Source organism: Dreissena polymorpha, chromosome 11 (assembly GCF_020536995.1).
Source record: "Dreissena polymorpha isolate Duluth1 chromosome 11, UMN_Dpol_1.0, whole genome shotgun sequence".
NCBI lineage: Eukaryota > Metazoa > Mollusca > Bivalvia > Myida > Dreissenidae > Dreissena > Dreissena polymorpha.
The window spans coordinates 19,199,481-19,222,081 of NC_068365.1; the positions used below are offsets into that span (position 1 = coordinate 19,199,481).

The 22,601-nt window shown below is 32.9% G+C and overlaps 2 protein-coding genes and 1 long non-coding RNA gene across 3 annotated transcripts in view; all 3 read left to right on the plus strand.

The window, feature by feature from the left end:
• The first annotated feature begins 5,062 nt into the window (after positions 1-5,062).
• On the plus strand, positions 5,063-10,072 carry LOC127849657 (uncharacterized). The gene is made up of 4 exons (XM_052382404.1): positions 5,063-5,111; positions 6,822-7,380; positions 9,292-9,444; positions 9,713-10,072. The coding sequence occupies exons 2-4, from the start codon at positions 6,835-6,837 to the stop codon at positions 10,070-10,072; spliced, it is 1,059 nt and encodes a 352-aa protein (XP_052238364.1). The 5' UTR covers positions 5,063-5,111; positions 6,822-6,834.
• A 73-nt stretch (positions 10,073-10,145) lies between these two features.
• On the plus strand, positions 10,146-13,387 carry LOC127850609 (uncharacterized). Its single transcript, XR_008035374.1, has 3 exons — positions 10,146-10,194; positions 13,023-13,085; positions 13,244-13,387. It is a non-coding gene; the product is annotated as an uncharacterized LOC127850609 (long non-coding RNA).
• Positions 13,388-14,623: 1,236 nt separating this feature from the next.
• The window catches only part of LOC127849658 (interferon-inducible GTPase 1-like), a 19,092-nt gene continuing 11,114 nt past the window's right edge, over positions 14,624-22,601 (plus strand). Inside the window, exons 1-2 of the mRNA XM_052382405.1 lie at positions 14,624-14,836; positions 15,087-15,212. Of these exons, the coding sequence (XP_052238365.1) occupies positions 14,629-14,836; positions 15,087-15,212 (334 nt within the window). The 5' untranslated portion in view covers positions 14,624-14,628. The remainder of the gene's footprint in view (positions 14,837-15,086; positions 15,213-22,601) is intronic.

The window sequence follows — 22,601 nt, forward strand, 5'->3', positions numbered from 1 at the left end:
ACAGAAAAACACACACAAATAAACCGCGCCTAGGATTGAACCACTTACCTTTGTATAAAAAAATCGATGGCCTTACCCGCTCGGCCATCTGTGCTGATACTGATGAAAATATTGGGTTGTGATAATAACGATTATCGGTGTTGCTTTAAATACATCCTCTGCTTAAAAAAACGCCGGATAGGATAGGCTTCTGTTTTTTATCTCCCGCAAAGTCAGTCTTATTTAAAAAAAGACTATTAAGTGCGATATTCAGCGTAGATTAATTCATTCAAACATGTATTCATTCATTGACAAACACAACACATAATGAAACGTTGGGACCTTTTTAAGTTGTGTCGTGGTGGAATTATAAAAAGGGGATCGATGATATAGACTATCTGTTGATCAAATTATATTCGAAATAACAAATTTAATTAGTCACTTTCAAATATTCAAACCGTTTTTAACAAAAATAATGGCTTATAGCAGATCTAATGGATGTTTGCATGTTTTCAAAAAGGAGGGAGCGCAAGATCATAAGGTGGCCACCATGTACATTTTAACTTAAATAAACTAATTTTATATCTGTGTTACTTAACATGATGCTTACTTTATTTGTTAAATCTATTACTTTCATCGCACAAGTTTTGACATACAGGTGATCCTTACAAACAGTTCGTTAATACTTACTTGACGAATATTAAGTTAGGTATGTGTAAATGATAAGAAGAAAACGTTATTCATCTTGAGGTGTTACCATGAAATAGTGCATGACACCCATGTTTGTGATCCGCTTCTGTGTCGATGATAAACCACTCCTGTTAAAGCTGGTAGTGCACGGATACATACCAGTATATTTTTTTAGGTCAAAGTGTTCTTTGAAATACATCTATAATCAACTCAATTATCATCGAATGCAGTCAATTAAACCTTTGAAATTTGTAATAACAATGCATCCACATTAACAGAGCGTTAAATAAATGTTTTTAAAAAAGACGTGAATTCTTGGGTGTTTAAATTATTTTATTTTCCAATAGTAAACGCTTTTTTCTTATTGCAGTGTTTGCTGAGAAAAAGTAAAAGCTTTATATAACATGATGCATACTTGTGTTAGTTGTAATAGCTGGAATATTCTTCGCGTATACAATGAATATAACTTTGTCGTTAAACTACAGCTTTTCAGTAAATTGTCAATTTCCACTGCAATACATCTTTCATTTAAAGTGAACATGGGGTTGACTTATTTTTGCCTTTTTGAATATGTAAGCATAAACAAATCATATTTAGAGCAAGGATTGCCGAGTGGTCTAAGCGGTAGACTTTTATTTCAGGACTCAAGGGGTCAGTAGTTCGAGCCCAGTTGATGGTAACTTGTTACTTGTTTTTTCTCTTTCTAAATTGTAATTTTGTGGGGTTTTTTTGCTGGAGCTTTTTAGATGCAATGTTTCAATTTCTAAATATAAAACATTTAATGACAAACCTCAATACATGCCGAAATCTATATAAAGGCCCCATGAAAGTGGAGACAATAACTTGAATAAACGAAAGGCGACAAAATTATTTTTGAACAGATTGTGTATATACGTTAAGACATTACCGCGTGAAAAAAAACGTGCAAATCCTTTTATTCTATAATGTATCATTATAATATTATGTCGTCTATGTGTGGCATCTCTTAAGGAACTGTCTATAACATATTCACCATAATATTTGGTAGCTTAACTTAGAAAAAAGCAATGTACAACAGCCTGAAATTATGCAAATTAAGAAAAACAGGGCTAGATATGGCAGTTATACATGAAGTTAGAGGAGGAAGATGGATTAACTTAGTTACTTTTGATGAGGCAATGTTCCATTTATGTGAGTCGTATAGTCCACGCAAAGTTTGCTACACATAGCCTCACATAGACGACATCTCACGTTGGGTCGGAGGATTAACTTTGGCGGCCATAAGATTGATTTTTCTAATGACGTCCGATGTTTCTACATTGCGATGCAATCTTGGCATAGGAAGCCAGCATTTATATTTTGGCGTTGATGTCCTATATTGGCGCCTTTGGTATATTTCAGTTATTGTCTCCACTTTAATGGGACCTTTTCACAGATTTTGGCATGTATTTAGGTTTGTCATTAAATGTTTTATATTTTCGTATTATATATAGCAAAAGTGATCAAATCCTCCACACGGAATACTCCAAAAAGTTTAAGAAAAGAAAATAAGTGGTCGGCTGCTTATGATAAAACATATTTCATTTGGTATATTATCGAAATATATTAATACAACTTAATTATATTACTCTACTTCTATGCTGCTGAAGCTCACAGCATCAACAAGTCATATGGACAAAACACATTTTGATAAGCCGCTTGGGTCATAAGTACATAAAATCCAAAACAGCTAAAATTAGGTATGGTGGATGTCCTTACATTGTAACCGCGATGACTTCTATAAGCAGATCCGTGGTTACAAACTGGTGCCATACATCAGAAGTCACAGGCTTGATATTCCGCTCAACCATAACCAACAAACTTTCTGGAATCTCGTACTATTCACATTTTCAAGAAAGTAAGTATTATTGTGCCGATGGCTATTTGGAAAATACACGGTGAACTCGAAACAAATTTATTACTACACACCTATTTATATTTCGAAACTGGTTTGAGATAAATATTTCCCAGTGTGCTTACGCAATATGGCGAACGCGATCCGTATCAACGTTTGTACGTAAATTGTTGGCTATTTTTATACGGTTTTTAGCGCGAAACATTAATTGACATTGATATTTTGTGTCTATTTGTGAGTTTATTAACGCTCAAATTGATCGTGTGATACATAAGGTTATTTTCATTGGTGTTCATTTCGCCATTTGTCTGTACCCATGTATTACATCAAATGGCAGAAACAGACTCGCCACAGCCATAACTAAGGAAACTGAGAATCACTCCCTTCATTCTAAGACAGATGATGAGGATGTCCAGATTATTTACTTTCTAGTGGATTTAAACATCGCAATTGTATCAATAAAAAGAAATGCTAAATAAAGGCATGAACATCATTTGACAAACATTAGAAAATTGGTGAGCGAAACAGTTAGACAAATATTGAAAACTCTAACTTGTAAAATTATGATTCCTGAATTGAAACAATTTGGGTCAGAATGATCTTTGGTTAGTTTCATACATACATCAACTCCCATGTTCATCTAAACAAATCATTGATGCGGTTATTGCACAATTTATTCACTTTAAAAACATTGTTTTAAAAATTATTCATTTGTGAGCAATCGAGGGGAGAATTCAATAAATTGATTCAGTCCCAAAATAGGAAGTGAAGGCGACGTGCCGAATTTCTCGATGTTTTTGTGTATGAACATATTATTGTCGGTGTTGATCCGATTCTTGTGAAAACGCATAATTCACAATCATTATCAGCCTGTCGAAAGACATGTTGTATCTAAGCTATGTCATGACTTGTCTCAGCGGGCTACATGATCGTTCCGCCGTGCTGGTGGTGGCGGACAGGGTTAGTAATATGATCATTGTCTCACACATGGCTGGAAACGAACCCGTTTGTTTTTAAAAAGTCAACAAAATCTTACTCATTTAAATATTGATGTGTACACCATGACAACAACACCCTATAAACAAAGGAAGTAAGGAAATGGTTCTCTTACTGCTGTGAAGATTGATTCAGGCTGGTATGCAGCACCAACGTCGATTGTTCTAAACTTGAATGGAAACTGATTATACAAGCCCCATCATCCTGTTTTTAACGAAATGATGACGTATTCAATTCGTCCAGAGCGAACATTAAAACATTCGTTATGTTTTCTAGAAGTTGCATGATGACGTAGGCACCTTCAACTCCATGAAACTCCATTGATAGAAAATCCCTGCCATGTGCGTCGTAAGAAGACGAAAAACATCTTCGAGCAAATGACACAGGTCCCAGCCTGAAACGGGACCTTACAATTCCTATCACGACTTACCTATCACATTAGTTATTAAGGTTAAACACAATGAAAGTCTTCATAAGATAAGTGATTACTGATGAGAATCCTGTATGATAAAAGTCACTATGATCAAAGGTGAGAAAAAATAAGTAAAATACTATCAAATGCAGTCAATTTATCGATTCCAAATCTTGACTAGAAACGTTTTAGATATACCTTATGATGCACCAGTATCTGGCCTTATTCCCAAAATTGTCTACGCCTCCGGGGGCAAAGGGGCAACCACTAGGATAATTCCTGCGGACGTCTATGATAAAGAATATTGATATTATGTTGATCAAAATGGCTGAGACCTATTTATGGACAACTCGACGAAGGCCCTTGACGGAGGGCTTCGGGATGACCATAACAGTAAATCTCCAACGGCAACACCGGTTTAACAAAATATGGCAACGGCACGTTAAATAAAGGATTTAAGGACTACTTTAATCTTTCTCTCTTTGATGTTTTCATCATAGCAGATGGTTTCGTGTGTGTGTTTTGCAGAATAATATATTTCTCCGAATAAAATAGAGTTTGCTTAATGACATTTTTGACGTCGGACTTTGCGTGGGTAAGGCTGAAACGTTCTTTTTAATTCATCATCCAAAGTTCAAATATCATCATTATTTTACATGAAGTTATGATAGCTAAATGTAACAAGTGTTCAGATTAATATTAAGCTTGTTACGGATATAACCATCTAGCTAATAAACACTTTTTGATAATAGCGCGTGACTGGGGTTACATAGGTTGTTATTTCGAAATACTAAATAATAATGATTAAACAAACATCTGGATTTTAGAAAGAGAACAATGTTTGGCTACGTTAAATAAATCGGGATGTGTATTTTATCAATCGCTGTATATATATATCTTATGAACATTTTACCTCGATTGTTTATATCTGCTTTTATCTGTTAACACCCGACTAGCTCATAGATCGAGTGCGTTGTTCAATATGCGTATCTTTAAGTCCAAGGGACATAGTAACATATCATACGATTTTGCAATTGCATGTTATCAATTTTATTCGATAATCATGGGTCGTTTGATGAAATTATATTAGTATCAGTTCGTGTTAAAACGAAGGGGATATGAAATGAATAGGGGAAGCTTATAACGTGTCGTAGTTGAAAGGTAAGTTTATGTGTACCATTTATAGAAAGTTGGTACGTTACGCGTGTTAAATGTACTTACAATATCGTGTATTGTGTTTTGTAACGTTGTTTTGTTATATATTTAATTTAAAAAAACAATGAAAAGAAAATAACAGTTTGTTTTATTTGTGTCTTAGATCTGCTACGATTCATTATAAACGTGATCTGTACAAAAACGTTCAAAACTCGAGGATCGCTTCTTCTATCCTTAGTCCCTGCCGTGTTTTGCCTTATTGAAGTGATTTTTGCAAGATTCGGTTCATATATAAAAATATGTTCATGGTAAACTTTCCGTTACCCTATTTCTTAAATTGTTGTTCGTTCATATTTTAATGAAAATGATTTTATAGTCATCGCTGAATTTATTCGTTCTTCCGCTAAAATCTAGTATGAACTTTGAAGTTCAAGATTGTAGGAATAGTCTATACGGTGCACTTTTAAATATCACATCATACAGATGTTCTTCCTTCTGTTCAACTGTCCCCTATTTGACAGTCTTTAGGTGCCGCTTGTTCGGGCTATTTACATCAACAAAAAGCCGAAAAAGCAACAAGGGGAACTAATCTTTCCAAATAGCGGTGTTATTCAATCTTTTATTCGGACTAAGAATCTTACTGTTATGCATTGACACATTATCTATGTTGTGTGAAATGCCAATTTCACAAATAGCAATTAGTTACAATGTCTTTGTTAAGTTAAATGTCAAATACAATTCTTATTAGTACAACAACCTTTAATAGTTACTAACAAATGTTATATTTGAATCAGAGGTTCATGAGGGAGTTAACAAAGCGCCAACAATTATCAAAGAAAAACTAAATACCCTCAGATTTGGGTGGATGCACAGGGATATGCATCACCGAATATGTATTAAAGTCCTCTTGTTCTAATATTCTTCGGTCAATTATAGCCTTTGACTAATGCCAAACACATTTTTTAATTCTAGGATATATCTGAAATCACGTATTTACATACACACATAGCACAGGCATTTTTTTGCGTGAAGTCAACGTTTAGTTGGCGTGTATACTGTTCTTGTATATTTTATTTAACATAAAATGAACCCTATTGATATGTGTCCATACGATCGTCGAAGGTTTTAATAACGCTAGAAAACTAATGAATCTACACTTATTTAATCTGCTCTTAGTCGATCTTGAGAAGAAGCTTATATGGTTTAATGCGGGTTTTATAAGTAATGGACTATATAAATCTGCGTCCAGTAAGCATTTAGGTTTGCTTATATGGTCTTCATTGCAAAGTACATATAATGGACCCTCTATCAAACTTCGTCGAGTCAACATTTAGAGACTACTTAAACAGCCGTTATTTTATAAAATAAGTAATGAACTCCTTTTCATATGAGTCCATATACTCGCAATAGGTTCTGTTACTTTTTTTAACTACGCATGAGAACAACCCCCCCCTCCCCATTAATTTCCGTTCAGATACTATTCAAAAGGGGTGTATGGTTAAAGTAGGTTTGAATTAATAGATAAGTAGTTGACCCAAATTATTGTACATCAAGACGATATTCACATTGAGCGTTTACGTCATAACTACACTAAATAACTGGTGAACCCCTATTCATATGCGCCTACACAACCATCACAAGTATATATACGGTATACATTTGTAATTTTTTTAATGATTATCATAAAACCTGCTTTATTGCACGAACCTCTTTCAGCCCATGTTGAAAAATGAATGAAGAATTGAAAGACGAAGGTACACGGAATTTCGTGAAAACCATTCTAGCTCTACGATGCGTTAAATCCGGCATTCTGCCATTCTTAAAACAGAAATGTGCCGAACTACATACACAATATTTAAATGATTTAGAAACCATTTGTGGTCGATCTGGTTATACGTGCACAAGATGCCATATTAAAACACTTGAGCCGTACCACTCATCGAAAATACCTTGTAAATATGCAAAAGCCAAATTGAAATGCGATTGCAGACGACAGGGAAAAATCAGCTGCAGTGAAGGAACTTGCGGGATAATCTATGATCTTATAAAAGATGACCATGTCCAGAATGACCCAAACTGGTCGAATACTAATTCGGAAATGTGGTCAGATAAACAGCGTGGACCATGGGAAATTATGAAATCCTTCATTTCAACACGCGGATACGAATCCAAGACGAATATTTCTGATGCTGATATTACAGCATTGATCCAAATATGTATCAATAATTCTCGTTTGAGATGCGAATTGGGAGACAACTTAAAATATCTAGAGAAGGTATGTTTAAATCATTTTAAATAGAAGACAACTTGATATATTGAGAGAGGGCATGTTTTAATAAATATTAATGTTGCAAAAAATGATTATTACATAAAATATCAAATTAATGAACGTCCGACAACATCATAGTAATAAAAAACCTTACCATCATTCGTTGTTGATGATTTAGTGTGTGTAAATGACATAAAATAATATGCAAAAATACAAGACAGAATAATACACATAACAAAACAAACGTACACTAAATGATAAACACTGGTTTCTGCGCATTGGAACAGTCAATTCAAAATGATTCAACCTTGTTTCATAACCTGGACCATACAAATCACAATACCTGAACTGCCCATTTCTGAGAAACAAAAACATAATTGGAAAATTCAAGCATTTAAGTTAAAACTATTCAATTATATAACCGGAAAAAAACTATAAACATTGCTTCAACAATCTTAACCACCAGGATATATCGGCATTTGCTATATTATTTTTTTTACTTCAAGTGTTATCAGCTTTGTGACTGTTAAGAACATACACATTACACATTGTCATCGTTTGGCATTATAATTTTTTTCCTCAAAATTTCAACGTATAATGACGTTTTCATTGAAAAGCATTTAAAGTATAAATCTATCTTTGTAGCAATAGTTGACGTTTATAAATACACCTTAATTGTTTAACGTGTCACTTCGTCAATCTTCAAAAGGTCCCTTTAAATCATAATATTTATAAAATGTGCATATAAGAACCGATACATGCAGTCAAGTTCTATACTGTCACACACATTATCATATGTTACGTTAAATAACACTAAAGTAATCAAAATGTAGATGAGCAACATTCCATTCGCCGATACTGAACCAAGAGAAAGTTAACGCGTGAAGATTTTACAAATGCCTGCTGTAAGCTTTAACATACATTTATTTTTCCCCTTACATTTTATGTTTACATTCAGAGACATTTATTATTTTAATGCACTTTATTATTCAATATTAGGATTTGTAATCATATACACATTCAAACGTACAATTTATAGTTGCGTTGTTGAATGTAAGTGCAATTTTCTGAACCAATTTAATTAAGCACAACTGTCTAACTAGAAAATCATTGCAAAGGTACTCAACAGTTGATATACATAAACAGCATTCACATCATTTCTAGTCCGCACAGACTTACAAGGGACCACACTTGTCGCCTAAAATTGATTTTTGCTAAGAAGAGACTTACTTGAAACATAAAATATCATAAAAGTGGAAAGTGTCATCCCTGATTAGCCTGTGGTGCTGCACAGGCTATTCTGGGACTACACTTTACGCACATTCATTAAACCCCCCTTTTTACAGAGCACGGTCCATGAATAATATGATCACGACAACGATAATTCTTTTGATTCATCCGTACTTCCTTACTTAGCGATAATGTCAAATATAGTTTTGGAATGTTATTGCCTGTTTTCTCACCTGCTTACTAGTATTGTTACGAGGGTAATATGTCAATTATTTTATCTTTGAAAATACTAAATTACGACTTTACACATATATGCAAAATCCCCAACATTATATTGAAATACATAACATAGAGTTACGATAATAATATATAATTGTTGGGATTCTCACATGGACGTCATGTTAAGAAATGTGTAAGACAGCTTTTCAAACAATACTTCTAATAATTGATGTGTAGATTATGTAGTATAAGTGCCAATGTTGTAAATAGAAATGTACTACACATATTTAACACAAAATTATTACATTAAAAAAACACACACAAAACATTCGATGCTTTACTTATGATTTAACTTGAACATAATAAATACATCCGGGATATTATTGTAAAGTATTATGATTTTAATTCAAGATTGACAATTATGCGATATTGTAACCTCAATAACATACATATGCTCGTATTAATCAGATTAAAGATATCCGAAACTTGGTGTTTCATTCGGGAACACTGAAGATTTCTTCTGCGGATGTTCACATGTACCTCAGCAAGATGGAAGATGCATTGAACCTGCACATATTTTGTTTTCCAGAAGTTAAAGATGAATTGAAAAACTTAGAAAACGTAAGTGTAATCTAAAAAAATATAAAACAAATGTCAATAAATAATTACAACGAATTTATTTTCTATATGTTACAAATATTGTATTTTACGTTAACATACATTTGATTGAAGTGTGGGAGTTTTATGTTAATTACTGGAGATGTAATCAGTATAAATCATTAATATTTAAGCATTGAATAAACATTTGCAAGTACATAACCACGTAATTATTACAAACAGTGGTAAAGTTTAAGTATATGTGTTTGTGTTCGTTTTGTAATCTTGCTAGATAAAACAGGACATCAGCAGACTTACAATTGAAGACGAAGTTACTGCAAGGACAGAAACGCTTGTGGCTATTAGAGAATTACAGATTTTAACTGAACAACAAGACAACATACAAGATTTAAAATGTGACATTGCTCAACTACAACGTGTTCAATTAGAACACACGCGGGCACTTGATGACCGACTAAACGCCATAGAGAAACATATGTTAAAATTACAAGAAGAACACATGAAAAACAAAACATTTCTTAATCACCAGAGAAGTGTCATCTATGACCTTGATACCATGAATAGAAAAATGGACCAGATTTCACATGCAAGTGTAATGTTACGTTATGTATCAATAAATTGTGAATTGTAAAGCGATTATCATTATATAGTCGATGTCGCTGCTTTTATATACTTCATACTAAATAAATGTGTGATTTCTATTACAGGACATGCAATCAGGTTTTAGAGGAATTGATGCGAAACTGCATGAAGGTATTGTTTTAGTTTTATAACCGTTAATACCTTTTCTTGAAATTACAATTGGAATGATTCATACATTGTCGCCATGTCTAAATTCAATAAACAATTAAAACAAACTGTCAATGCCATCTTAATGCAATATCATGGTATAAACGGAATAAGATCAAATGCTAGACTTACTTCGTTTTTTTAGATATTTTGACCTTGAAATCGCTATGTGCCCTTCCTTATTTGTACTTTTGGCATGTATTACAAGTGTGCTACTTATTAAAGTTATGAAAAGCAAAGTGTCAATACTGGTGGAATGCATCATTATTAAATGAAAATTAATACAGTTAAATCAACAGATTACATCTATCCACTAATTCTATTTATGGTACACAATTCAAGCAATACGGCGCTGTTACCATGCTGTAATGCTATTCGCAAATTAACTTTTAATTTTCCCACCGAAAAATTAACATTCAATAATTTCGATCACAGGTGGTTAGCGTGTGGCTATGATATTAATTAGTGAAAACATCATTTTGAATGATAAATTATCATATTAAAACGAATAATCAACTTTTCTGAAAAATAAATTTTTACTATCAAATATATATATAATAAGGTATCCAACTCGAAATCACCCAAAAACGGGGTGCATCGTTTTGAACAGCCATTACTTCATCAATTTTGCAGCGATTTTCACGATTTTGGTCTTATTCAACGCATAAATGAATTTCCTTTCTGGAAATGTACATGTCTTGCATTATTTGTACAAATACTGGGTCAACTTTTAAGAAATAACATGATACACAACTCGCGTGACCCAGTTAGCATCGATCGAAAACATTCTTGCTTGCCGTTTTATTATGCATCAAAACTAACTGTCCAGCGCCGTTTGAAACCTTTGTTTACATACATTTAAACTAAATGACATTTTAAACACACGAGTGATTTCATTGGTCCAATGCGAAGGTGTGTCTTTACAACTGGAGATTTCATTAATAAATACGGTCTGATCATTGTAAAGTAGGACAAGTGAATTGTGTATCGTGTTATTTCTTAAAATTTGACTCAGCATTTGTAGAAATATAACAAGATATATACATTTCCAGAAAGGAAATTCATTTCTGCGTTGAGTAAGACCGGATTCATGAAAATCGCTGCAAAATTGATGACGTAATGGCTGTTCAAAACGATGCAGCCCGTTTTCGGGTGATTTCGAGTTGGATACCTTGTTATATACATATTTGATAGTGGTTTTTTTTTATTTTCAGAAAAGTTAATTTTTGTTATGATATGATAATTTATCATTCAAAATGATGTTTTCACTAATTAATATCATAGCCAAACGCTAACCACCTGTGATTTCGATGAATTCAACAATATGGCCAAACTGCCTCGTCATTAAAAGCATCATTGGCGTTGGTCACAGGAAATTCACGCATATTCCCATACGAGTAAAAAATAATAATGCATACGAAGTTTTACGTGATGTTGATTGATCAGAATTACAATTTTATTGTTTCTTAAAGTCATACCTATATTTTACAATTATGAGCCGTGTCGTTTTAACAATACTTTTAACAATTAAAACCTCTAGTAAATACTACACAACGTTGTTGATCGAAGTATGCTCTTAAACCGCGGTACACGGAAACAACAACTTAGCCTGAATTGGTTCAGCAAAGCCTAATATTTTTATAAGTAACAAACAACCATTGTTTTTAATAATTGAAGTATTTAGCAAGCGTAACAACATCGTAACTGTAATGTCCAGATGGTCTTTAATTACGTATGCTATATGATGATACACCTCATAGTATTGAATACCTATTACTTTCTTAGAATATCTCGACAAACACTTTGTTGATATAGCCACAACACTCAATGAGCCTTTGTAAACAGATGTTTGTTTGTTCGTGTGTGTACACAAAGCGTTAAGTGTCTTCTGCGCATTGTTCAAACTTAAACCAAATCTTGTTTGAAAGTAATAGGTGGTGTAACTACAATGAAAATATATGTTTTACTGACTCATTAATCATCAAACTCAAGATAGAATTTATAGTAAAACCTTCACCAATGTATAAACAATATGTCCATAACAAACTGGTATGGTACTGTGGGATTCTATGGTTGTCATCCATGAAGCAACTCATTCGGTAGCTGAATCATGGCTCTATAAATAAATTTTCTAACAAAGATTGGTCAGAATTTCTGGACAACGTTGTGTTTGAAAGGATCCGCGTGTTTTGCCCGCGAGCGCACTTGATTAGAGACTCTTAAGTTCATTTATTTTGTATGTGGTTATCTCCAAATGTCCCACATCATCATTCTTAAGCTTGCAATTTTATTAGGAAAATATACACGGTTTCAACTTTCTATCAGACTTTTTATAGGAGTTTCAAAGTTTGTTTGAATCAATCACATGTACAATATTATACATAAAATCAATGACATGTACAATATTATACATAAAATAACACAGCTTACAAACATGCATATATATTTTTTTGCCTTTTGCAGACGTCTGCCCGTGAATTTTCTTTATAACATTTGCCATTTTGATTAATTGAAATAATGTATATGGGGGCACTTTAATGATTACTCAAACGAATTGTTTCGACTCTTATGTTATTACGCAAGGCTGTTCTTCATCATTCTTCTTCATATACTTAACGTTTTGCTAAGCGAAACATCCAGGAAAAGGAACAGTGTAAAGTATAACTATTACGGTGGTACGATCATGAATGTCCTTATGAAATCTTAAATGCTTAATAAACATACTTTTGAAGATAAAGGTGTCCTTGAGCTCTTTTAGTAGTTCGTAAAATGTTATAAGTAACATGTTTCAGGGTTTAAAAGAATGCAAGAGGTACTGAGTGAATTGGTTCAAAGCAAAACAGTCAACGTACCAGGTAAATGTTGTATTTTTTTTATGGTTTCTATAATCAACGAAATAGAATAATCAAACACAATACATACCGTAATAATAATTTAGCAGAATTTCATTCGAAAAATTTAAAATAATACACACATTTCATATTAACATATAAATAACTCAAATTTATACCAGAATCAAGACTTTATGTCAACATACGGACTGAACATGGGGAAGAACTTGTGTCAGATTTACTGGTGCAATCCGCCAATGAAATAAGAGAGGGAAGAAGCCTAACTGACCTGCAGAAACTTCTTGACCAAGCATTTAATGTGTGGTTGACAGGTGTGTAAACTTAGTAAACGTATACTATTAATTCTAAGTTATTATGCTTATTTATTTGGCTTAAATGAAATGTAATTCTAACGCAAAACGTTTTGTTCATCTTTTTTTTTTAAATCGCTGTTGTTAGATATCATTTTCTATATTCTTCCAATGGAAACATTCATACAATACGCTCTGACACTTATATTACACGTAGTGTTTTATCATGTTTCACTTGCACATAGAACTATTCGAACAATATCGAATTTGTGGTTTTATTCTTCCATTAGGACAATCGGATCGACAAATAGTTAGTTGCATGTTTATTCGGATTTGATAAAAATGCTTGGGTAGGCAATGAGACGACTTAACAATCGTAAAAGAAGCCATTTTTTTTTAACACCAGTTCGTACCGAACGTGTCACTCATATTTAAACATATTTCACATCACATATAACAAACGTTTGATGTGCTAAACTATCTCTCTTACTACTATTAAACAATTTTATAACTAGTTACATATGCGTGATAAGACGCGACCAGTAACCCTGTTTAGCCTATGGGATGTTGACAAGACTCGATTTCGGAAATGGATGAATATTTGAAGACATTCATTACATATTATGGAATATCAATGCGTCTTATGTGCCCCCCCCCCCTGTAATGAGAGCAAAAAATGATATATATCATATACCGAGCAACCAGAAACTGATTATTAATTAGTGCAAGTTACATTGCGATGAAAATTGTAATGCTTTAAAAGTAAGTGTGATTTGAGTCATTTGGTGATTTTTAACTTTAGAGCGATATTACTCGTTTACTAATAATTAATCAAATAAAGGATTAAATCAAAGGTTGTTTAGGACATGTTTAAAATGATTTATTTACTTGTTATTATAATGATGACGAAGTCATCTGATAAATAATCAAGAAATTCCAAAAAATGGTGTAAGTGATAAAATGTGCAATTGCTGTATAGTCTGACCACCTAATGTTTTGCACGTTCATCCGTTTGTTTAACTCAAATCGGAAAGAGTGAGATTGGTTTAAACAGGTTAGGTGCTTGTTGTGCAGTGCTGTTGTTAAATTGTCAAATGTATATTGTGTAGACAGAGACGACTTTAACTTAAATGATGACATGAAACTGTTTTTGAAAGTAAAATTAAACGACGTCAGTCTGTAATACACTGAGTGTTTTTCTTATGTTATAGTTATTAAAATACTAAAAATATTATGTAGGTGGAACCAAGCTTAACATGGTTCAGAATGGATGCATGGCGCTATACATAGGATTTTCGTCTCTGGAGGGCTGGCTTGGATTCATCGAAAACTATATAAACGGTGTCATTGCCAAAGCTTTCCTTCCAGTTCAAATAAATTTGAGGACATATCTCGGATACGAAAATCTTGAACTAAGTGTCGAGCTTGATGAAGAAGATTTCAAAATATGTGTAAATACAATAAGTAAGTTTTTAAATAGAGTATTCTGTATTAAAATTTATTGAATTACTTTAATTTAATAATTAACGTGTTGTGGTTCCAGTAATTGCCAACGACTGCCTTTCTATATGAACAACTTAATTTTATCATTATTCCTCATATCGCATCACGTTTTGGTTTGGAAACTATTAAACCGTGTTCGCGTCCATGTATACTCCCACTTAACACATCATATGTCGATGAATTATTAATAAAATTTTGATTTTTAATTAAGCCGATCAGCTTACAGAATTGCTGAACGATCGACATCAAGATGCTCAGGCCGCCAATAACGTAACCACAACAACAAGTACACTAAGATCCCCTTCTCATGAGATGCCTTCTAATGACGATTTTAATGGTAAGTAAGTTATTCTTTTAAGATGTGCATATTTTAGATGAAGCATGAAATTAAATGCTTCGTGTGATCATTTATTGATGGTTTTATATACAATTTTCATTTCTTTGATTAATTTTGTTCGTAATAGCCATTCTCATGGGATTTTTCCGTCTTCCCATCGGACATTTTTAGGCGTATTTTTCCCATGCAGAAAGTGGGATAAATCCCATATGAAAACCTCAAAAATCCCATGGGAAGGCTAATTTAGGATTAATGCGGGACTTAATGGACATAATTAACATGGTGAAACAAAAACGTACTTTTAAGCCGAAATAATCTATCGTTTATCAAAATAAGCCTTTTACTGCATTTGTTATCTCAAATATGCAAATCTTAAAAAGGTTATAAAGTTTGCGAAAATTTGGTTTCGCAAAGTTTCCGTCGGCCGTTGTAGTCTCAACTGGAGGTCGCATCATTAATATGTTGTTTTAAGATAAAATGACCAAAACATCTTATTGCAAAAATAAGAGGGTCAAGCAGTTTTTAATCTAGGTATTAATCACTGTAAAGCGGCAATATACAACTAATGTTTTAATTATGAACTTAGGGTAAAAACTGACCATATTCACAGAGTATAATTTTGCATGTACAGATTGATGTGAATGAAAAGTTAATATTTATGTAAATTGCAACATAACCTTAAACACTGCTGCTTTGTTAAAAAACAGATCAGCCATTCTGCTGTAATATTCTGCAAAAAGTTCACATAATATTATTAAAAGTGACTTTTAGTAAAAGCAGGTCTCTTTTAGGGAGCAAACGTAGCATTTAAACATTCATGTGCGATACATATTTAGACGTCGAATTCCTTTGTGTGAGCTCATTGGACTGAATGAAAGCTCGTTCATTACAGCTCAATGACGTATTCTTATATTAGCTTGCTCTGCCGGCCATATGTCTAGAATGAAACTGAAATTCTATGCAAACCGATACTATCGCTAGTTAAGTTTATATTAACCTGGATTTCATTATTTTCAGCATGCTGTAAAAAGACACATGTATAATGTAAAACTATCAAATAGTACTTGTAAATTAAAGGAATATGCACATAAACTCGCACAAATACGTTTCATTTTAGTTTTGTTTTTAAAACTCTATATATCATTAATGTATGGTCTTTTCTTTAGATCTTACAATTAGAGCTTATGAAACATGCAGTTTACAAGCGAACAACATTAACGCTGATTTGTCGAAGAAATGAAAAACGAGACAAACAAGTTTGAAAAGACAACAATAAAATACAACTTACTGAAATTACATTTTCGACACATTATTAAACCGTCTCAAGACGCATTTCGTATATGTATAACTTTTCGTTTGTTGTTGTGAAATTATCACATGATAGCGAAACTGACTAATCAATTTTACTTCGTTGTTCCAAGGCTGACGAGATATAACTTCATAATTCTTAGGAATGAGTCTAGGTTAGAAGATCAGACTCTCACGCAGAAGACCCGTATTAATGCACAAAACAAGCTTATTATGGGTCCACTTATAAATATATTCTATGTATCTTCCAATATATGTCGACTTATAAAGATATCAATCAATAAATCTACATGAATACAAACATTGCAAATATAAATACAATTTATTTTAATAAGTTTGAGGACTTGGGCATTCACGGCAAAACACTTAAATTATCCATGTACGTAACGAATAGTCATAGTCTTTTTTAAGAATAGCTTTCCATAAACCATTGGTGAAACCAATATCATTCAAATAAACAATACGCCAAAATAATTATTATGTTTTTTTGTCTGCGTTCTATGAGTATCGCATTCGTTGAGTTTACTAATGAGTGTTTTGGGCTCATTTATATTTTCCTGACATTTGTTTACAGCTTTAACTAAATTATTATCCGGTGCTTACAATTAACACATTGATTGGCAGTGTAAACGCGAATCTATTGATATTTCTGAAGAAAATTACCAAAATATACTCCGTGTCTTATATTTTATAATTTCCGAGATAACACCGGTTTGTTAAAGCTCATCATATAGGAGACTGTCTTTATTCTCTATCCTGGTACGCGCGTTATTATAAATGAGTTTGATACAACTCAAAATTAATTAAAATACAAATAATCAGGCGCAGGTAAATCGGTTAACTCTCCTTTCTATTTAATTGTCCTCTGTCTATATTCGCCAAGGTATCCGCGTATATTACAAATCTTTTGCGGGCGTGGCTACGAAACCCATGTTTTGAGGTCATTCAATATCCAATCGAATGTCTGAGGAATTGTCCGCCAGTAGACCCGCATTATTCCTAAAATGGTATTGACAAATGTGCTGTATATATATACAAAAAAAAATGAAAATAATTTTAAAATAAATTATTTAATGCTATACGAATTAAATTCGGCACAGATGACAAAACAATATTAATTGTTCAATCACTTAACGAAAAGTGATTATCTTTCCTACCACACTAATCACCCTCTCAAACGGCAACAACGTAAAGTCGAATATTGTTTGTGTTATAAGTACACTATTATACTTTCTTATTTGACTGCATTAGCTGAGTATCGTATTTATGATATTGTCAACACGGTTTTGCTTTACTTATATCCCCCAAACCATCTATACACGATTGTTAGATTTAAATACATAGATTTTTCACCAATGTTCCCGCGTTTATAACAAAGCTTAATCGCGGGCGTAGCTACCAAACCAATGTTTTGAGCTTATTCAATATCAAATCGAATGTTTGATAAATGCCTGGTAGTAATCCCGCATAAACTTACAATGTTATTTACAATTGTTATAGAAATCACCTAAAACATACTCTGTTCGAGAAAAACCATTTTATCGAAACATTTTTCCTTTTTCGGAATACTCCCGCTATTATGTGCAGATGTGTTCATACGTCCCATAGTCGAACATTATGGTACTAATTTAAATACCTGAAAATGTGTCAGTTTCGGCATATTGCAAAGAATGACTGATTTAGTTAATGAATATCATAAATAATGTATATTTTATTGTATATGTTATTGTTCACTATATTTCCTGACTGTTATTAAAACAAGTTACTTTAGCTTATTTGATATAACTATGCACAAATTAAAAGTATAATATACAACTCTTTCTTTCAATTTTTCTACTGTCCAAATGTCATTTATATTTATTATTATTCAAATAATTGCGCATATTATGAAATAAGACGTCTGTGGCGAAACACTTCGGGAAAACTACTATAAAGTTCTTAGGCCATAAATTTATGCCCGATTTATGCCAGACTTAATTCGTATATAATATGTAGGGCTTCCGCTTTTCATGAGACAGATTTTGCTTGAATGCCATTATGTACTTTAGTTATTTAATGGTATTACAACATATTGGACAGTTGCGATAAACATTCATTGCTTTAATTATTTTATTAATAATGCAATTATTAATCATGATACAATACTACATATATATACATAACATACATAAACAGGTAAACATATACATAGATTTCAGGCAACATGTACTACCACAGTTCATCATACCGAGAAGGTATGGATAAATTCGCATGGTGACAGGCACATGTGAAATGAATGAGGAATTGCGCAGCAACAACTTAAAATTACCAAAGCTACAACTGGTTATATATCCTTACAAACAATTTAACAGCGAAATGATTATGATAAACGCTGCAGCACTTTAGCTGTAAGTAGGAGTAGCGCTGCAAGAAAAATGAGACGGACTGCCGGACTGACTGATTTACAGACTTTTAGTAGTCATTTATGTATCTTGTTCAATAACTGGTCATGATCATTTTAAGTAGACAGAGTCTAAACTATTGTATTGATTCTTATTGTTTCAGTCATGAGCACCGGTATACTAATTATATTTAGTTTTTAGAAAGTAGGTTGTGTGGAAGAGTATATAGAATAATCGCATGCACATTTAACCCAGGCCGACATATGTAGTTTATTAAATCAATTAATACAATACTTAATACAATAACTTTGATATCAGTTGTTTATCTTACAAATGTTGAAACTATTGTCTCAGAAAATAATTGTCCCAACATATTAAAGATTATGAAAGAAGCACACCGTATATCATTAACCATTAAACTTCCTATATTGGTGTATATACATCGACTCTTGGATTCATGCGTAAAAAAAATCCTGGTATTTGCTTGTGTCGTTAGCCTCTCCAGATTATTGTCAATGAAAGTCGATCAGCTTAAGGTCCTCGTGCAGGATGAAAATATTTAAAATATCGACACATTAAATACTACGTGTTTTCTGTGTTTCGGGCTCCTCATTAAATATGTGTATACACCCTATGTGCATTGACCGTTCCCATTCGATAACCACAGTTGTGTTCTTTTTGAGCATTTAATGGTTTGCTGTGTCTTATGCTTTGGCGCTTGGTCAGACTTGTGCTATCGGTCCATCGCCGTCAATGAGACGGATATCGTGCTGTAATAATGTTACTGTCTTGCTATTTCTGAAGTTTCGCTTATGTCGAAAATATGTCGACAATATGTTGTCAAGCAACAATAAGAATAGCTATATTTAGTGTGTTTTTTTCGTTTTAAACTTAGCAAAAAGATTATTATACCTCAACACTTCTGCACTGAAATTAATGTATTTTCCTGGCGTTTAAACCAAACGTCGTATGTGAAGTTTTGATTTATTTTCGTTAAATTTTCCTACTTCTGATTGTTTTTATTTTTTTCGTTTAGTTAACATCATTCAAATAGTAATTCAAGTGAGCATTGTTTCCACATAAGTCTTATAAAATGCAATTAAATAAACACATGTTAGTTTTGAAATTACTAATATTATAATTTCGACCTAAATTTTTGTGAATTCTGTGAAGTTGAAAGGTTAAAATATTTATAATGTCAAAATACACATTTAATCTGAGATAGATTTACGATTATGATTTAAATCAACAATATTGAGAACGTTTAAGATCGAATATTTAAAACGAAAACGTGCTATTGTTTTTAGAAAATAAATAAATATTGAAATGGATACAGCATGTCGAGTTAGGAAATACGATGCTATAATTTATATTTTAATTATAACTGTAAGTCGTAAAGCTACTTTTATCCCACTTTCTTAGCGAATTCGGTTGATTAAAGCCGTATTTATTAAATTTCATCAATAGTAAACGGCAAGGCTATAATCAACGGCACGAAATGACGTCATCAACTGCCGAACCGGGACTACTTTTTCCCACGCACCTCGTCACCTTTATTTGCCAAGTGCATCAATAATAAAAACAATCTTAAATGTTTGTCAATCTTAATGACCTTAAAGCAAGGAAAAGTAGTAAAAAACGTGTTTGTCGTCATTCATTGTCATAAACCTCTAGTATTAAGTAAATTTAACACTATGTTGCAAATAGGTTCTGTTGTTGTTGCTCCCCTTTGAAGAAGTCAGTTCGAGTTGCTCCCCTTTGACCGTAGAAAACAATCGTCTAGACCAAGAAATCCTGTGTTAATTTACAAGCTGTACTCGGATATGCGTCCATCTGATTTTTCTTCAAGTAAACAGCCTTTCTACCTGGCAATACGCACAAAAGAAACTGCATCCCAGTGGTTCATGCTTAAACAATAGGGTGTCAACAAGCTAGGTCAGATGCTGAAGGCCATGGCAAAAGAAGCCGTCTTTCCCGAGCACAAGAGAATAACGAACCACTCAGTTCGCAAATTCCTGGTCCAAAAACTTCGAAATGCAAACATTCCACTCACTGAAACCATGGCCATAACAGAGCACAAAAATGTCCAGTCCATAACCAATTATTCCAACATATCTGTTGAACAGCAGCAAAAGTTTTCAAACATTCTTGCTCAGTCCAGTAACAATCCAACAGCTTCCTCTTGTTCACCTTCATGCACTGAAAATATGGCCGAAATGCAGCCTAGACAACCACTGTCTATCGTCGGACAAGTTGTTCTGGATGTTTGCCGCACCCAGTCACTTCACCAGCAGATGGCTTTCTCAAGTTCGAACAACTTTGCCTCACAATTCTTTGGTGCCACTTTCCACATTCAAAATGTTACTGTATATAATAAGCTTAAATCCGAGTTATCTTTGTTATTTCGTCACGAAATAACCACATAATATAACAAAGAAGCAAATCTTTCGCACCATGATCGAGTTGATAGTTTGATATCGAAAGTGAATTGTGTGTTGTGTTAGGCTTCGTTGTAAACAAATGTAGTTCCTTGTATATAACAACTTAATGTCATATTGATATTATAAAACTTTAAGATTTGCAATTGAATATGATTAAAATTGTAATTAATAACGCTCGACTCTTTGTAGAACGATATTCTGATTTAAAAAAATGATTATTTGATCAGCGGTTATTTTTGGAACGCGGAGTAATACACTAACCTTGGTTAAACTACAGTCATTATCAAAGTACGACAAACACTCGGCACGAAAACGAAAAAGCACTAGCCAAGGCTTGCGCTTTTTGTTTCCTAAGCCTCGCATGATAAACCTTATCTATAATCAACACTGACCTATTATTCTCTATATCTTTAAAAAAAATCGACCTGCTAGTAAGATCAATAAGAACCAACTTATTCCTTGAGATCTCCTACTCCCGCTATTATGTGCAGATGTTTATTATGATGCTTACTTAAATACACGTGACGTGTCAGTTTTGGACAAATACTGACTAAGATTGATTATGTATAACATAAATTAAGTAAATTTTATTGATCACTTTGATAACCGACTGTTGTTTGCAAATAAACTTACTCCAGCTTATTTAATATAAATTAATAGACATTTTAAAGTATTATATTAAACTCATTCTCTAACTTTTTCCACTTTCAATTTAAAGAAGAGGTCATTGCAAAGAATTAATTTTGATCTTTATCAAAGTATTTGTGCAAATTATGACATATGACGTGTGTTGTATTTTCTGCAAACAGTGACAAAGCATTATTTGGAAAATGATTGTGTAGTACTTAACTTTTTGTTGGTAGATTATATGACTTATTTTAAAAGTGCCACGTCACAGTTGGTGTATGGGATATAAATGAGGCTAAACGGGTTGGCAATATCATGAATACAGTTCTCATCGAATGCAGTCAATTAAGAATCGAGCCCAAGAGGAGATTAGAGCAAAGTCTGTCTCATGAAAGGCGGATGCTCTCTCCGCTACGCTAATGCCATTCTCAATATATGATGCGTGTAGCATTGAACATATTGTTTGTTTGCAAGGTTGCTCCGGTAGAAAAACTGTGTTGGTGAAGTTGTTGCAATTTATAAGACAAATATCCGAATATAGTTTAAGCATCGGCATACAGTAAAAAAATACTATATCCTTCATTGTTCGTTTTCTGATGAGATTGGTTTTATTGTAGGTGTAAGTCCGATTA

Bases quoted from the DNA above. Each gene is read 5' to 3' on its own strand.
- LOC127849657 (XM_052382404.1), top strand. From the start codon at position 6,835: ATGAATGAAGAATTGAAAGACGAAGGTACACGGAATTTCGTGAAAACC. The intron at 7,381-9,291 runs GTATGTTTAAAT...CGTATTAATCAG, and splicing joins ACTTAAAATATCTAGAGAAG to ATTAAAGATATCCGAAACTT. The intron at 9,445-9,712 runs GTAAGTGTAATC...TAATCTTGCTAG, and splicing joins AATTGAAAAACTTAGAAAAC to ATAAAACAGGACATCAGCAG.